At 36.3% G+C, this 16,883-nt stretch overlaps 1 protein-coding gene across 3 annotated transcripts; it reads left to right on the top strand.

Annotated features, from left to right (window-relative positions):
- Nucleotides 1–399: 399 nt before the first annotated feature.
- On the top strand, nt 400–16,608 carry RNPC3 (RNA binding region (RNP1, RRM) containing 3). Of its 3 annotated transcripts, none has more exons than XM_030494141.1 (15): nt 400–742; nt 1,777–1,824; nt 2,973–3,091; nt 4,234–4,314; nt 5,095–5,206; nt 5,698–5,766; nt 7,293–7,438; nt 8,409–8,534; nt 9,296–9,432; nt 10,290–10,451; nt 10,632–10,726; nt 10,807–10,865; nt 11,437–11,569; nt 12,510–12,582; nt 16,379–16,608. In XM_030494141.1, the coding sequence occupies exons 1-14, from the start codon at nt 479–481 to the stop codon at nt 12,567–12,569; spliced, it is 1,611 nt and encodes a 536-aa protein (XP_030350001.1). In that variant the 5' UTR covers nt 400–478; the 3' UTR covers nt 12,570–12,582; nt 16,379–16,608. The 3 variants fall into 3 exon arrangements, with proteins under 3 accessions (XP_030350001.1, XP_030350000.1, XP_030350002.1); XM_030494140.1 differs by having other exon boundaries at nt 15,460–16,608; XM_030494142.1 differs by lacking the exon at nt 10,290–10,451 and having other exon boundaries at nt 15,460–16,608.
- Nucleotides 16,609–16,883: the final 275 nt, after the last annotated feature.

Below are 16,883 nucleotides of genomic sequence, written 5' to 3'. Positions count from 1 at the left end.
CGAGGCCTGAGGGACGTCACTAGTGACCGGTCACCAACTAGATGTGACACCATTTCCACCACTCTCTGAGCTCTGCCTTCCAGCCAGAGCTGTTTTTTTACCCAGTGAAAAATTCACCTACCCAGGCCATGAGCAGCCAGTTTCTCCAGGAGAACACTGTGGGAGACAGTGTCAATGCTTTACTGAAGTCCCAACCGAAAATGTCCACAGTCTTTCCCTCATCAACCAGACAGGTCACCTTGTCGTAGAAGAAGATCAGGTTGGTCAAGCAGGACCTGCCCTTCATGAGCCCATACTGCGTGACCAGACCCTTCCGTTTCCCCGCCGGTCCCAAGCCAGCAGCCCGAGAGCGCACTTCCCGCCCTTTCCGCTAGCGACAACCCATCCACAGGCGCCGCCAGTCTCGCGAGACTTGAGGCCCAAACCCTCGGCGTCCGTTCTCGTGCGGTGTCTTCCCTTCCGGGCTGCAGGCGCTGCCATGGCGGCGCTGGGCTGTGAGGAGGCGCGGGCGGTGGTCCCGGGGCTGGGTGCCGGCCCGCCTCACCCCGGTGTCCCGCCTCACCCCGGTGTCCCGCCTGGCGTCCCTCCTGGCGTCCCTCCTCACCCCGGCGTGGCGCGGCGGCGGGGCCGGACGCTGCTGGTGCGGCACCTGCCCGCCGAGCTGAGCGCGGCGGAGAAGGAGGATCTGCTGAAGCACTTCGGGGCGGTGTCTGTGCGCGTCCTGTCGGACCACGGGCGGCTGGTAAGCGCTGGGGCCTAGGGCGGTGCGATCGGGAGAGCGTCTGACCCGGGGGTCCCGTCTCCTCGGCTGCTGCAAGTTCTGTATCCGACTGCCTCAGCTTTGGCCTGCCCTATTGTTAGGAATAAGGCTGTGGAAACGCAGTGCGAAAGGGTCTGCTGGTAGGTGTACGGATGCAGTTTCACGGGTCTGCCTTTGAAATATTCCTTTATTTTTTTCTCCCTCGAAATTACGAAAACATAGGAGTATCTGTTTGGTGATGAATGGTATTTGGAAAGAGCCTTTTATTCCTGCAGACCTGCAGGTAAACGATGTCCGCATCTTGTGTCAGGGTTATGCTTGCTTTTGTAGGATATTAAAAATACTAACTTCATTACAATGATTTTCCTTATAGAGGCTCTTATAACAATGTTTAGGTTTTTAATAGCAAATCATGTAGCGCCAAGATGAAGTAATAATATTTGTTAAAAAAAATTTAAGATGAACTGTGTGTTCTGTGAAGATTCAGTCTAAGTTGGAAAGCTTTGATTTTTTTAAACTTAAAAAATAAGGGAAAACATTATGTAAAACATGTAAACTTTCAGAGTACAACAATAGCTATAATTTTTGTAAGGGGAAAAGTATTACTTTTTGGAGCTGCTTTGATGAAAATGTTCTGCTGAGAGGTGCTGAAATAAATCTCCTTTTTTGAAAAGAGGATTCAACTTCTTTATCAATGTGTATTTTCTTGCAGTTTAGGATAGCTTTTGCTAAACCAAACAAAGCCAAAACAAAACCCCCCAAACTCTTGTTTTCTTGTATTCCTCAAACTGCTGAGTTCCTGTCTTAATTTTTGAGTACAGGAGTTTTTGCTTGTCGTAAATTCTTAAGAAAAGCTTTCTCTAGTCCTCCACCTTTGACTCACATGGGAGTTAGATGGTTATTATCTGGAAGCTTTCTAATTCATAAGCTGAACTTCTAATTACTTGTGGGTATATGTTTTACATGCAATTTCTTACCTCTTTGATTTGAATTGAATTTTTTGTTTTGTTTTCTAGAAACATACTGCTTTTGCTGCTTTCCCCAGTGAAAATGCAGCTATGAAGGTTTGTATTAATTTTGTTATTAAATGTTCTAGCAAAGCACTTTGCTGAATTGCCAGTTGTGCTCTAAAACATTTTACACATCATCTAGCACTTGGTGTTGCGGAAAATAAAATGCAGGGCAATGTAATATTAGAGTTCTGTTTCAGGAGGTGCTTGAAGGATTTGATTGAATGGTTGCTTCTGTAGAGTCATAAGAAAGGTGGGTTGGAAGGAGCTCATGGAAGTCATCTGATCCCATCTATCACTTAGAGCGTGGCAAACTTACATGACTTGAGACACATCAGGGCCTTGTCTAGGGTGTGTGTGCATTTATATATAAACTATAAATCAAGCATAACTTGTCTCCTTCATAATTGTATATTTGCGATAAAATTTAGACATAGTGATGTACACAATTCAAGACTGGCTTCAATGCCCAACTTTGATAAGAAAAAGAAAACTACCATGATAATGGGGGCATGGATGTCCTAAAAGGTAATACTAATAATTCTTTTTAAATAAGGATCTGGTAAACAGTCTGTGTCCTGAATTTCCCTCTTATGCCCTGTGTCTTTTTGATATCGCTTTTAAGTTTTAGGCCATACTGCAAAGTACCATTCAAAAAAGTTTCAAAGATTAAGTGAGGTGAACAGTGATGACTTTAGGTTGCTTTTTTTCGATTGATAGCAGCCTGTTAGCTTCTGGACATGCAGAATGGTGGAGCTTCCTAGTGTCACTGTTAAGAATCTTGATTTTAAATTCCCAGCTATTATTAGTGGAGTTCAGCATGTTTGTAGTTCAAAGCAAGTGGTTGGTTACTTGAGATCACAGAAATTTACTAGGCTGTGTGATAAATATCATTAAGGCTGCAGTCTCGCTACTGTGTTCAGACAGCACCTAAGTACTGACCTAAGTCTCTGCAATGGTTCTAGCTGTGCAACTTCCATCTTTTTCTGTCCTGCTAGCAGGGAAGAAGTTGATAAAAACAGGGCTGTGAAGGCAGGAATGGTGCGGAACTGTGTCTATATTGGCACAGACTTAGCTTAAAGAAGTTGGGGATGCATCCTGTGAATGGTTTACCAACCAAAGAAAACACAGTTATGCTTTGAAATTATTCTGATGTTTTTCCTCTTCCCTTTCTTTCTTTTCTCTATTATAATTATTTGAAGGCTTTGTCAAGACTGCATCAGCTGAAACTTTTAGGTCACACCTTAGTTGTTGAATTTGCAAAGGAGCAAGATAGTGTGCAGGTACTTAGCCAGCCTTCTGTCTCAGAGAAGTGTAAAAGGTATGTGCATAATAATTTCGTTTTTATGTTTGTGGCCAGGGAAAAGAAATGCATTGTTCATGATACTTTCCTAGTACTATTAAGTCAAAGGATAAATTGTAACCATTTAGAAGTGTTAACAGGCAGGTTCAGTTCTATAGATAAGTGACTGCATTCCTCCCATTGGTATGGTTTTGTTCTGTATCATCATGAAATCCCATCCTTATTCCTATAGTTATTAATAACTTTACGCAGCGAATGATCCTGTTTGCTTTCATTTACAGAGCAAGGTTCCAGTCTTTGTAAGCTGACCTCTGTGTTGCACAGGTTCCCGGTGTTTAAAAATTATTCTTTGTCTTTTTTTTTTATTTGTCAGGATTATAATTTTCTTCTGCTCTGAAACAGTGCTTGCCTGATGTTTCTTTCTGTTTCGAGCAGAATTGACACCTGCTAGGACAACCATCTAAGACTGAAATATTATAGCCACTGTCTTCTAAGCTGGAGCTGATTTCTATGTATCTAGCTTGAACCATGAGGAGAACAAACATAAAATTGCCTGAGTCTATTTTCAGATAGTTAAAGAATATGTAATATTTAAAAAGAAGAATAAAAAAATCAATGAACTGTAATGCTAGCGTGACCAAGAGCCGTGATAGTTTGGGTTTCAGTTGTCTTTCAAGTACTTAATTAAAAAAATAAGTTGCATAGTTAGTGATTTCACGTTTACCTGTGTAATATGTAACTAAGTGACAGAAGCTACGTGATAGTGCTTAATTAAAATCAGTTGTAGATGTTTTAAGTTACTTATTCCACTCTCTGACTATGAACAAACCAATAATGTAATACCTTTGATTTTATACAGGCTCTGCACAGAGAATAACATGAAATAATTTTAGTTCTTTTCTCTGATTAGATTTAAGTCAGAAGTGTTTGAATTTTGGGAGAGTAACTTAAGTCTGCATAAATATTTCTTTTAGAAGACTGGTTGTTTTATTTATCTGCATGTATTAATTCTTAAGAATTAAAATGGCTGTAGTAATGATAAAAGATGTTAAAAATACTAATGTTTCTTTTGTTTAATTTCATTTACTCAAAAATGTATTTCCTATATTAGGTAATGCACTTAAATTTTGCCAGTTAATTAACACTAAATTAATTTTCAGTTCAGAAGAACAAGTGAAAGAAGAAGAGAAAAAAGAACCAAGCTGTGTTAAAATAGAGAATGGAATTGCACCTGAACACGGGTTAGTGGGGTTTTTTTGGTCTTCATTATCTTATTCTGTTACAGTGTATTTTGAAATAAGTGTTTTGCACTGTTGAAAAAGAATGCAGCATGCTGCGCTCATTTTGTTTCATAGAATGCTACTGTTTTACATGCATAGCTGTAGGAATTGTCATAAAGAAGAAATTCTAGCTCTTCAAGTTTAGAGCCCTCACAGTTGAGTAGTCTCTGGTGCTTTGAAATGTGAAGTTGTAGATTGCATAATAGCCTTCTAGCGCTATGCATTGCTTTCTTAGGAAGAGTTTGAGGACTGGTAGGTTGTCCCAATGTTAACAGCAGAATACTGTTGACTTATTTTTACAGAGGTTTCTTGTTCTTTTTTCCCCCATTTGCATTTTTGTATATGTGAAGAATAAATTTCTTTTTGGGCTAATATATCCAGCACTTTGAGCATTGAGTTTATGATGTTTGTATCGCATGCTATACTATGCTTTTGGTTTTGGGCGTGTTGTTTCTACGTACTTCAGGCTTTCTGCATGTGTTGGTACTTTCATTGCACCCAAGCCCAGTAAATCTCTCATGTATTAGGGGACTGCTTCCTGATGTTAAAGACGTAATGGAAGTGGTCCAAAACTGTTCTAAGGGAAATATTTCAGTGGTACTTCAGATGTAATAAATAATTAAACCTCCAGTAGTTATTAATTATTAATTGTTATCAGTCATTATGTGACAGTGGTGCTAAGATGTCTTGGGGTTTGTTTTTGTGGTTTGTTTGTTCGTTTGTTTATTTTTCTTTCCTCAGCCTCAGCTTTCCCATCAATTCTTGCCTCAAATATTTGTATCCGCCACCTTCAAGTACAGTTCTAGCAAATATAGCAAATGCCTTGGCAAGCGTGCCCAAATTTTACGTCCAGGTAAGCACAAAAGGCGAAAAAAAGAAAGTATAAACATAAAAACATCTCAGTTTTCCTTTTAATTACCTGCAGAAATAATTTTTGTCATAGTAAATATTAAGTTAGTTTTCCTTTGATGGTGTTAACCAATGTTAATTTTTTACTATGCTGAGATAATAAGAATTCATTGACCAGAAGTAACTTATTTCATTGATGCTGAAGACTTAACTGGATATGATCTTCTTAATTAGATGTGACCTGAGTACATGGAATTTCATTCTGAGAAGATACTTTTTTTTATTAGTCTTTTTAGGATGTTGCTCATGTTTGCCATTAGTGTTGGATCTCACGTGCAGGCTTTCACATTGTTTAATAACCAATGTGATTGTATCTTCATTAAAATTATGCTGATTTACACCTGCCAGAAGTTACCGGCTTAGATACGTAGCAGGGAACTGTTTTCATTTCTTTCTTAATTAAAAGGAAATCTTCCTTGTCTTGCATCGTTTCAGGTACTTCATCTTATGAATAAAATGAATCTTCCTCCACCTTTTGGACCAATTACTGCTCGTCCTCCCATGGTAACATTTTTAATACACATTTTAAGTACTGTGAAACGATTCACAATTTAAAATGTTTGCAGCATGGTAGGAGATCTAGGGTAAAACTTAGATTGGAGAAATCTCTAGAGGATAGCAAGTATTGCTTCATTTCATTGGGTAAGATTTGCATGTTAGTCCTCTAAAGAAATCTTTTTAAACTATACATAGAGCAAAGAAATATACATGTATGACAGCACTGGAATATTTCAAACTGTTGAGTATACAAAGAAAAAAAAAAGGAGATTATAGCATCATGTTACAAATACAGGAAATAAAGAATACCATTAGCACATTGCCTTACAAAGATGTGTTAAGTTCTTGGATTCGTGTGTTTCTTTGGACTTCTGATTAGATTCAGATTGACAATGAGATTATAAAGCACTTCTGGATTTAACTTGCTCTGTCTCCAGGATGTTTTTTGAAACAGACAGGGTAGAGGGAAACTGGCAGAGGCTTAGGGGGAGCTGTTTCTGAAGGGAACTAGAAATACCAGCTCTGTGGTCTCAGTGCTGTGTTGCTGTGATAGAGTAGTTTAACTGATTGCCAGTGGAAGATTCTGCAAGTGAGGACTTGCATTAGTAGTGATAGCTACAGTATTTGAATATAGTGAAGTTGTGCTCCATTATGCTTTGTGTTTGCCCTAACAGAACTCCTGCTAACAGGGGAGCTAGATGATAAAACTGTGAAATAAATCTATCAAGTGAATTAACACTAATTTTCTGGGAATAATTTTATTCATTGCCTGGTATTGGCCCAGATTAAGCACTATGAATTTAATGGTCATGCGAAAAAGGGTGGTAAGGAGAGAAGCCAGTCCTCAAAATTCCTAGAGCAGTTTCTAAAGGGCACAGGATATTTCCAATGCCAGAAGACATCAGAACCTTATGGAATTGATGGTACATAAAGTACCTATTAAATATAGTAGGATTTTTGAAATGGAGGTGATTTTATACATAGGGAATTCCTTACGAGTGGTTTTGCAGTCTTGGTGAAAAAACCCATTCCTTTCATGAAATCCTGACTCCTTACAGAAACAGAAATGTAACTTTGATAGGTGGTAGAAGATTCAATGTAGAAACTGAGGTGGCTTGGGAGCTTAGGCCTCGTCCCATATGTTTTCACCATATTCTTCTCAGGGAAAGTCCTTAAAGCTGAGTGCAAAGTAAAAACCCAGGGCTATAGTTGTGGGTTTTTTTTAACTCCTCAAATTAAAAAAAGAAAACCTGCCCTGTTATGCTTCAGAAAGCAGCAATTTATTGATTTTTTTTTTTCTTGTGGAAATTTTTCATTATTAATTCATTATTAAGTTTAACAAAATAGCATTGAGATGCCTATAAACATACATGAAAAAAGGCTTCTTGTTGTGTTCTCCTTTATTGCTTTGACTGTTTTTATTATGTAAAGGAAAACAAGATATGCAATTTTTTTTCTTAAAAGGTTTAGTTACTTTAAAAAAATAAAAAAACCAAAACAAAATCACTACAAAACTTTTTCCCCATAATTAGTATGAAGAGTATTTACCAGCACCTGTGCCACCTCCCCCAATCCCACCTCTTCCTCCTGAAGAGCCTCCTTTGCCTGAAGAGGAAGAGCAGCAATCTAGTGGAGATGAATCAGAATATGAAAGTGATAATGAGGAGGAAAAGGAGAGGTATGCATTTTACAGTCATTTGCCACCTGTTGGGCTCTTTTCAAGTGGTGGTTTTACTTTTCTAGCTTCTAGTTCAGCAAATGGTGGAATCTCTTAATGTTTGCAGTATAGATGATCTTTCCAGATGCTTAAGGAAGCTCCAGAGTGACTTAAGAAGGACAGTGCTGTTTTGAATCATAGTAAGAGAAGGAAAATGGCCAAATGGTGTGCAAATTATCATTTGTGCACATGTCCAAAAACAAAAGGAAACCCAACAAAACAAAAGCCTGTAATGAAAAGAGAGTACAGATACAAGGAAGCAACCATTAGATTGTTTTCTGGGTTCTTCAGTTTTCCACATCTTTACTGAGTAAACTGCTCAGTACTACTGGATTGTATGTGCACTCTGACTTCTAAAATGTTCTTTGCACATCAGTGTGTGTTGCTAGAAGTAATAGTAATGGGAGGTTGTGTGTGCTGAGGATTCTCTTAGAGTTTTGGGACTGAATTGCATCATAACGTGGTTTGTTTTTTTTTTTTTTTTTTGTCTTTAATACGAAATGAAGAAGCAATTTTATTTGTTTGTTTTTAAACTGAAAAGTAAATCAAAGTTCCTATGCTATATTCAGAAAAATACATGCATTTGGAAGAAGGCACTCCTGTTGAGTGAAAATAGTGCTATTAAAAAAGGTTCAGCTTGGGGCTTCTTAGCATTTCTACAGCTTCAGTGTCCTAATTAGGTGCATTCTTGGGGAAGGAAGTGGCATCACTTAACTCATTATGATGAGTTTAGTAAAGTACTCTGGGTATATCAATTTGTTATGTGTTAGTTTATTAATGTAGTTTTGGCCTTAAGGTAGCTAGATTTATAACTGTATTCTGAAAATCTGTATTGCAGGGGCTTTAAGGAAGGGGGAAGGGTTTTCAATATGAGTGTTTTCAAATAAAATGTAAACCACTTGAGTTCTTCTTAAAATTTTGTTTAAAATAGAATGACCAAGTTGATGGAATTAGCGACCCTTCAGCCTAAAAGACCAATAAGCACAAAGAGACGTGGTGTTAGAAAAAAACAAAGAATTAAAGACTTACTGAATGTTCCCGTGTGTACTCCTCACAGGTTTGTATTTTTTGTGGGTTTTGCACTTTTTCAGATCATTCTTTTACTAAATGACATTCTCTGTATCATGTTTGCTTTAGTACTGCTGTTTTAAAACAAGCTTTCTTCACTGATACGTAAGTTTGATAGTGGAGTTTGATAGTGGAGTTGATCTTCCCTTATCCCCACACTTGGTTTTATTGCTGTAAAGGTCCACATTTTTGTGTAATTTAAACTCTTAAGTCTCCTCAACAGCCTTAATCTGTAAAGTGGTCTGTGTTTCTCTTGCTATCAAGCTAACAAAAATCCCTTTTTCATAAAAAAGAAAACCAATTTCATATCACAGCCATGACACAAGCAATCTGGATTTATTGTTTAGGATACTTCTTAAAATAAAAATTTAAAAATACAAAAAGGGTGCTACTAAAAGAATAAAATTGATTTGCTTTAGAACAAGTTTGGGTTTTGAAACTGCAGCACTGTGGCACAGTAGGCACCAGTGTACTATTTCTGTGTAGCAATGACCACGTTTTTCATAAATGCCTATGTATACTGTAATGTGGTATGCAATTATTGGTTTTGCTTTCACTGCCAGCCATACCTTCTGTATTTGTGGTGTGTTAATAATCTTGAATGGTATTGAGTAAAATTTATGAAATGGAGAATTGATGTATTTGTGGTAAACAGCAGCATAAAATCTATCTGGAAGAAATCTTGTATTTGGCTATGCACTCATCACTGGCTGAATCTTTAATTAACATGTTGGTTTTTTATTTAAACAGTAGTTTGCACCCTACACTGTCACCTTCAGATGTCTTTGAGCAGCCACAGCATGTAGGTCATAAAAAAATCGAGTTCCATATTCATACTGACATCCCAGCTGTTCTTCAGATAAACTCAGAAAAAGAAAAAAATAATGGTAAGAGAGTTTGTACTTCAAATGTATTTAATATTAAATTCATGTGGTTTCAGTGTGTAGAAGGCTGCTGAAATTTAGGCCAGGGAATTCTTTTCTTCTTCTATACTGGATTTTTCATAACAGTGCACATCATGGTTTGCTTCAGAACACCAACTTCTGTCTTGTCTCATTTGCTGTTTTTTCTATGTTGAAGCACAGAACTTTGTGCTTTGGTACAGTAAAGGATCTAGAGGATTTTAAAGATCTCTTTCTCTCCTATGTGATCTGTGGGTTGATGGTACATTGCACTCTTTTAAATGGTAAGGTGTTTTTAGCAAATATTTTGTAAATGCATTCTCATCATTACATAGTGTAATTGAATGTATCAAGCTAATTTCAGATTTTCCTTTTCCAGCTCTTAGAAAGCAGCATTCAAGTGATTGCCAACTCCTCTATGATGCACTAATTACCTGCTATGACAATGCTGGGCAATAATAGCGATGAGGTGTGGTGGTTTCTTACAGGGTTATGGTCGGTCTGTGTTTCTTATACTTTACAGTAATACACAGAGTAATATATGGTTTCTTTAGGTAAACCATTGAAATGGATACAGGCTTGGAACAGCAAGAGTAGTTTCACCTTAACTGGCATGTGCTATGGCTTTATATGTAGTACAGTTGATTTTATAGGGCACCGTATAGAGCAGGTGTGTTTGTTGAACCAGGGATTAAGACAGATTTCTTTCAGGATGTTTTCAAATTGCTTTACAAAGTCTACTACATGAAAATGTTATTGAAAGGTGTATGTTTTTTGCTTGCTGTTGATCCTTTTGTGTATAAACATACAAATCACTTCCATATAATGTGCTGAAATTTCAGACCTTTATTCAACCACAGAAGAATTCAATAATACAGGCTTTGGAAGGATTTTCCCAGCTCCTAGTTCAAATGATAAAATGGAAACTGAAGAGGAGGAGGATGAAATACCATCAGAATTTATTTCTAGAAGGGATCTAGAAAAAAACAGACTGTCTAGCGAAGGTACAACTGTGAGAATAAATTATTTCATGATAGCTCTTTCATTTGTTGCAACAAATAGTTTAAATAAGTATCATATATTAAGTATCGTATCATACTAAATTTATATATTAAATGTAGTTATTTTATACTTAGCAAAAATACGAAGTATGTAAATGAGCTAAAACATTGTCTCTTTTTCAGAAATGGAAAAATTTTCTGTTTTCAAAAACTATGAGCCAGGTGATCCAAATTGCAGGATATATGTGAAGAATTTAGCTAAGCAAGTTCAAGAAAAGGTAGGTAAACCAGCAAATTTAAGTGTTGATCAGAAAGGCTTTTTATCAGCTTCCCTCTTATACCTACCCTTTAATTCCAGGATCTCAAATTCATTTTTGGAAGATACGTTGACTTCCAGTCAGAAGTGGAACGAAATATGTAAGTTAATTTGGTACTTGGTTAAAATTAAGCCTTTTACGTTAACTTCTATAATACTGGTGAAAATTGGGTTTTAAAACCTAATACCTACTTTTTTTCTTTATGCTTCTGCATAAATAGAATTTTTCTGCTTGAACAGTGTCTGAAGACACTTTGTTCCTGCCTATGGGAGGGGGGGTTGGAACTAGATGATCTTAAGGTCCTTTCCAAACGTAACAATTCTATGATTCTAAGACAGTATTATTTTTCCCCTATGTTTTCATTACCGAATTTACTGTTTATGGGCTTAGAGATGCAGAATAAACAGTGGAAATGATTGTGTGTATGATCATTTTGCATATGTCATATTTACTACAGTTGCACATCAGTTTGCCATCCTGCAGACTAATGTCACTTTTTACTGAATGGATCCCCCAAGCAAAATGGTCCCTAGTAATATAATCCCTGCTTGTAGGCTCTGCTTCCATTTCTGCTATTTCTCCATCTTGAAGCATGAAGATTGTATTTGTACTGCGAAATGTGAAAGTGTGGTTAAACATGAGTGAGTCCCAATTCTCAATTTTGCTTCTAGGTTTGATATACGTTTGATGAAAGAAGGCCGTATGAAGGGACAGGCTTTCATTGGACTTCCTAATGAAAAAGCAGCTGCTAAAGCTTTAAACGAAGCAAATGGATATGTCTTATTTGAAAAACCCATGGTGGTTGTATCTTTTTCTTCAAATATTTACATTATATTCTTTGTAATCTATCTGTCAATCTCTAGTTTTGCTGTCATAGTGTTCTACTTATTAGAAGTCTGTGGAAAGAGGAAATACCTTAAGAAAACCAGGCTGCATAGCATACAATTGTAAATTTTTTTATAACCAAAAAATATATTGGGGCACCCCTTCTGAAATTAGGAAAGTAACTGTAGTTTATTTAAGACAACTAAAATTGTCTTCTTTGATCTTAGCTCTTTGATCCTGCAAACACAATACAAAAGATAATTTAGCTTGCATGATGATTGTATTTTAATTAAGTAAGCTTTTTGACTTTCTTATAGAATTAAGAATACAAACAATGCTCCTGTTAGGGTCAGTAGTCTCTATTTAGACTGCTTCTGCATCTGGAACTGTCAGTTGCTTTTTGGGCCTGTGAAACATGTTGGGATTTCAACACTTGTATTGCCCTGTTTTTTTGTCTGCAAGTCCTTTCTTACTGTTCACTTAAATGTTTCATAGTTTATTTACTTTCTGTGTACTAGTGTTCACCTCAACCTCTCTTCTTTTTACCTTTTTCCCTCCCAAATACCTAGTGAAACATCAAAGTTATGAAATTAACATGTCAGGATGGAGGATTGTAAATATCAAGTACTTATCCTGCTATAATTATTCTGTTTGCACCTAACCCATTTCTGATTAGTCCTTCTTATTTACTTAGTATTGTAAACCCTTGGACAGGCTCTCTTAAAATTTTTTGTACTGCAAATCGGTGAGGTCCTAATCTTTAACTAACAGACACGCTTGTTATAATATTCTGTACTAGAATTGGTTCACAGATAAAGGCCACTTTTTAAACTATCTGTTGTTGAAATGATACTTCTTTTTTGCTTCTTGGTTCACTCCTGTTTATCAGTGACACTTCTAGTCCTTAACAGAATTTCAGCAATTTGCTCGTTCAGCTAGACCAAAACAGGATGCCAGTGAAGGGAAAAGAAAAAAGTAGAGCACTCCACAAGGTATGGATTCCTTCCTGAAAATAAAAATAAAGAAATAGGCTGGGTTTTATTTGTTCATTTGTTTTGTTTGGGGTTTTTTGTTTTTATTTAATATCTTTTTAATGGCTCTCTAGGAATAGTGATGTGGAGGGGAAGTGTTCCATACAATTTCTTTCTCTTAAATGTGCACTTATAGTAGAGAAGCAGAATGCAAGGTGTATAGTTGGTGTGAGTTTAAAACGTTGCTCCGTATTCTGTTTAGAAACTCGGAAACTGCCATTTCCCTAATCCTCATATCCAAGAGTAGTTGTCAGTTTCTCTAACCCTTCATCTAAGGGGAGCTAAGGAGAATAATTCTGTGAAATTGGACCATTTATCTTTTAGTAATCTTCTGGGGTTTTGGTTTTGAAGAGAGTTGCCTCTTTTCTCCTTCCCTTTTGTCGCCAACATTGTAAAGTGATCCTGAAGAACTTTTCCAGCAATAAACTTTCTTCTGCTAGCTCTGTAAAGAACCTTTGGCTTTGATAATTTTGGGAAACGAGATCTTAGTGCTCTTACCACATCCTTTAAACTTGTCTGATTTAGGAAAGGGTATTATGTCAGAAAGTGCTACTTAATGTTGCATTAATTAAGTCTTCCTTTGTTGTGGAATGCACAGGTCCTGATTTTTTGCATTATTGTCTAAACTTAATGGGAAACTAACTTTTAGCAGAAAGTAATTACTATTTAACTTTATTTCCTGCCATATAGCTTTACTTCACTGTTGCTTACTCTAAATATTAGCTTTATATAACTCAAGTAAAATAGGTTCTAATTTCACTTTCAGGGGTTTCATGCCCTGAAAATATTTGAGTAGTGAACAGTCTCAAATTAGCATGTGAAGTAACTGGTGCAAAAATCAGAAGCATTCATTTCTCAATCCACACTCTCTGATAGATCACTTACCTCAAATTTAGAGGGACTTTAACTTCCTTACAGATTACCGTTAGGCATCACTCAGGTTCTTCCACCTAAGACTAAATGAACTCAAAGCTTAGGCTGAATGCTTCTGAAACATTCCACTTAATCCCTGATTTGTTTTAATCTGGATGTTTTCATTGTCGTAATTTTTGGGAAAAAAAAATAATCAACCCTGAAGTTTGAAATAAAGAGTCTGAACAGCTGGTTTTGATTTTTAAAAATTGGTTGGAGACCCCACAGTATGGTTATTGCGAGAGTAGTATTTCCAACAGTTACTTCAGTTGTAGGTTTCTTGTTCTGTCAGTTGTCTAAGGATTTTTTTTTATCAGATTATAGTTGAGCTTGTCTTGCTCATTTCTGAGATGCTGTTTGGTCTCACCAGTTCCTATTTTGAATTATTGATTTGTGGTTTGCAAAATCTGTATTTTGTCAAACTAAAGATCGCCTTTTTTACAGGTGTTCTTCTGTACTGGTCATTGAAAAGAGATGAATGAGCCTTGGCTAATGTATTCTATTAGAAACAAGGGTTTATGGGAATGTTTCAGTCTTGTTTCTTTCTCCTTCCTTGTTAGGAAAAGCCACTTGTATTTGTGTCGTTTTATCCAGTGTCTAATCAAAAAAACCACTAAATTATTATGGCTTCTTTAAATGCAAGAAGCAGCTTGAAGTATTTTAGCTATTGGAAAGCCTTATAAATGAAGTCTGAACATTTTTATTTTAGGAATTATGTATCTTTCCAACTAATTTTGTACTTTAAATCCAATTCTGACTTTGCTGAACATGCTAAGTAATACTTTAATTACACAAAGAAAATAACAAAGTAATTGGTTATTAATCATGTTGATCATCAACTCATAAGCTTTTTTTAGAGTGAGCAAACACATACTTATGCAAGACTTGTTTGTGCACCTGGAAGTTTTACGTGAGTTACCCTGGTGTCAGTGGTTTAATGTATCAAGGGCAGAACTTCTTTACTTTGACCTTTTATATAAAAAGATCACAGAATGCACCATGGACTAATACAGATTTCTAGGCATCCATGGGGTTTAATTAAAGATATTATTTCATTTCCCAACTAATGATCAAACTGAACCCTATTTCTGCATGACTCTGTTTTCCTGTTCCTGCTGGAATATTCTGATGGATGCTGATTTTTGATGCAAAATTCCGTGACAGAAATGTGAGTCTGCAAGGAAGAACAGTGTCAGAATCTCATTTGAAACATAAATATGCGTATAAATAAGTTTATGCAAACATTTAAGGGGCTTCAGATTTGATCTGTATCGGGGGGGCACTGTTTTTAACTTTTGGTTATCTTTAAACAGGAAGAAGCTGTGTTAAGTTTACGAATGTTAATGTAATTTTTTTTTTTTCATATTTTCTCTACAAAGGTTTTATACTTTGTAGATAAAGTAATACTTCTGGTTTATAAAAATACTATGTAACTCCTTATTGGCTGAAAATGTCTTTTTCTTGACTGGCAAAAACTTCAGTTAGTACTTGGGGTGGCTATATTTTCTGTAGCTAAAATGCGGTTTCTGGGGAGAAGGGTTTTGTAGAAGAAACTGGTGTTGAGAGGTTTCCAGCTTCTTCACAGGGAAGAAGTGACTTGAAAGCCTTCACTGAATGGAAATGTGGTTGGGTTTTGGATCTGATGGAAAAAGTGAGTCTGTAAAATGGCAAAGACCATTGAAGGAGAATTAATGAGGCAGAAAAATCTGGTGTTGTCCTAGTAGCTTGAGTTATCAAAAAATGTGTTTAGTTTTGATTATGGAGTTTAGTGTTGATGGACTCATCAGCCCTCATTAAATCTCATAAGGGGTCAAAATTGTATTTTATCAGACACACATACTTGCTTTCGATAGGTAGCATAAAGTTATGTGTATGCATTACTGAGAATCAAGTAAAATTAAACCACATTCTGCTGTTCTTCTTTAGAAACATTCCTGCCTAAATACTGCAGTAATACTGTCATGCAGAGTGTATCCTTTCTTGTTGTATCCTTTTTTTGTACAATGTTTCCTGTAGCACTCAACTACATCTAAGTTTTGGTGTAGAGTAGGTGTGGGGAATTTACATGTTTTAGTGCCTGAACTAATCTGGTGACTTTAAAAGCAAAGGGCACTTTGTCTGGGGAAAAAGAAAAATCACTGAGTTGTCTGTCTTGAGTGAATAAATACAATAGAGGTTCTTAGTCTTAAAAGGTGGCCTCTACCTTCTTCCTCAAAGGTCATGTAACTTCCTAATTTGCTCCACTGCATTAGCTTGTATGAGGTAATGTTCCACTAATGTGTGTGGAGCTGTGCTGAGCTCACACTGAGGATGTTGTCTTGTCTTCAAATATAATAATAATATATTGGTTAAAAATGTTGCAGAGCAGTTCTTCATCATATGAGAGAGTTGAACAGTATTTTAGGTCATTTGATGATTACTGTTGTCCTGATATATGAGAAACAATCTGTAGTTGACTTAGTTTGTACATTCCTTACTTTTTCGTTTTTGAGTAGAGAAGAAAATCTAACAATATGTCACAATGAAGTATTTGGAATGGAAATATTAATCAACTATTAATCACTGCTACCTTTCACCTTTTTGTTTTTTATTTTTTTAATTGTTCTCTGCACTGAGGTAGTGTTGTTGCCAGTGACTTATATTTTCTTGTGTTTCACATTACATTATTGTTTAATTTACTGTAATATAAAATTAATACAGCCTGCATCTATTAAGTCGGATTTTGTTCAGACACTCAACGCTTTTTTAAATACTAAGCATCTTTCAATTTAGTTGTTAAGAGAAAGCATAACACTACTATTTTCCTGCTCATTCTTACTTTTAACATGCCTTTGTGATGTTCCAGGTCCCTTTTGTGTTCCATCTCTTTCAAGTATTACCAAGCTGGGGGAAGAAGCAGTGTAATCTTCAGGACTTTTGAACTGTGCGTAGTAGCATTTCTAAAATGTTTAAGGCAGAGTATAAATTTTCTCATCATAAAGATTCCAGTTATCTTTAAGCTGTCACAAGATTTACAAGACAAATGAATGTTAGTTTGCTTGTGAAATTTTTAATAAATTATTTCCTTTCTCTTCATTTTGCCTTTTTCTCTTCAGTTTGACTTTTGTTGTGGGATTTGGGAGTGGGAAGGAGGAGGAAGACACTTTTAATTTTTTTTGTAAAAGGTGAACAGTACAGTTGTAACTGTGCAGCATGTTCTAGATGATTCAGAGTATATATTCATATGCACCTCCTTGAGCGTGATGTTTAGCTGTTAGTGTTTCAGGGTAAAAAGATAAGAAAATCTAAGGATAATCTCATTTACTGTGATGGGGTTTTTTTTGTTTTATTTCTTGTCCTGGAGACTAAGC

This window comes from Strigops habroptila, chromosome 8, assembly GCF_004027225.2.
Source record: "Strigops habroptila isolate Jane chromosome 8, bStrHab1.2.pri, whole genome shotgun sequence".
Classification (NCBI taxonomy): domain Eukaryota; kingdom Metazoa; phylum Chordata; class Aves; order Psittaciformes; family Psittacidae; genus Strigops; species Strigops habroptila.
The sequence above is the reverse complement of the archived record's forward strand: the minus strand, read 5'-3'. Positions and strand labels throughout refer to the sequence as shown.

Coding starts and splice junctions, on each gene's coding strand:
- RNPC3 (XM_030494141.1), top strand. CDS start 479: ATGGCGGCGCTGGGCTGTGAGGAGGCGCGGGCGGTGGTCCCGGGGCTG. Junction 7,439..8,408: donor AATGAGGAGGAAAAGGAGAG/GTATGCATTTTA, acceptor TGTTTAAAATAG/AATGACCAAGTTGATGGAAT. Junction 9,433..10,289: donor AGAAAAAGAAAAAAATAATG/GTAAGAGAGTTT, acceptor CTGAAATTTCAG/ACCTTTATTCAACCACAGAA.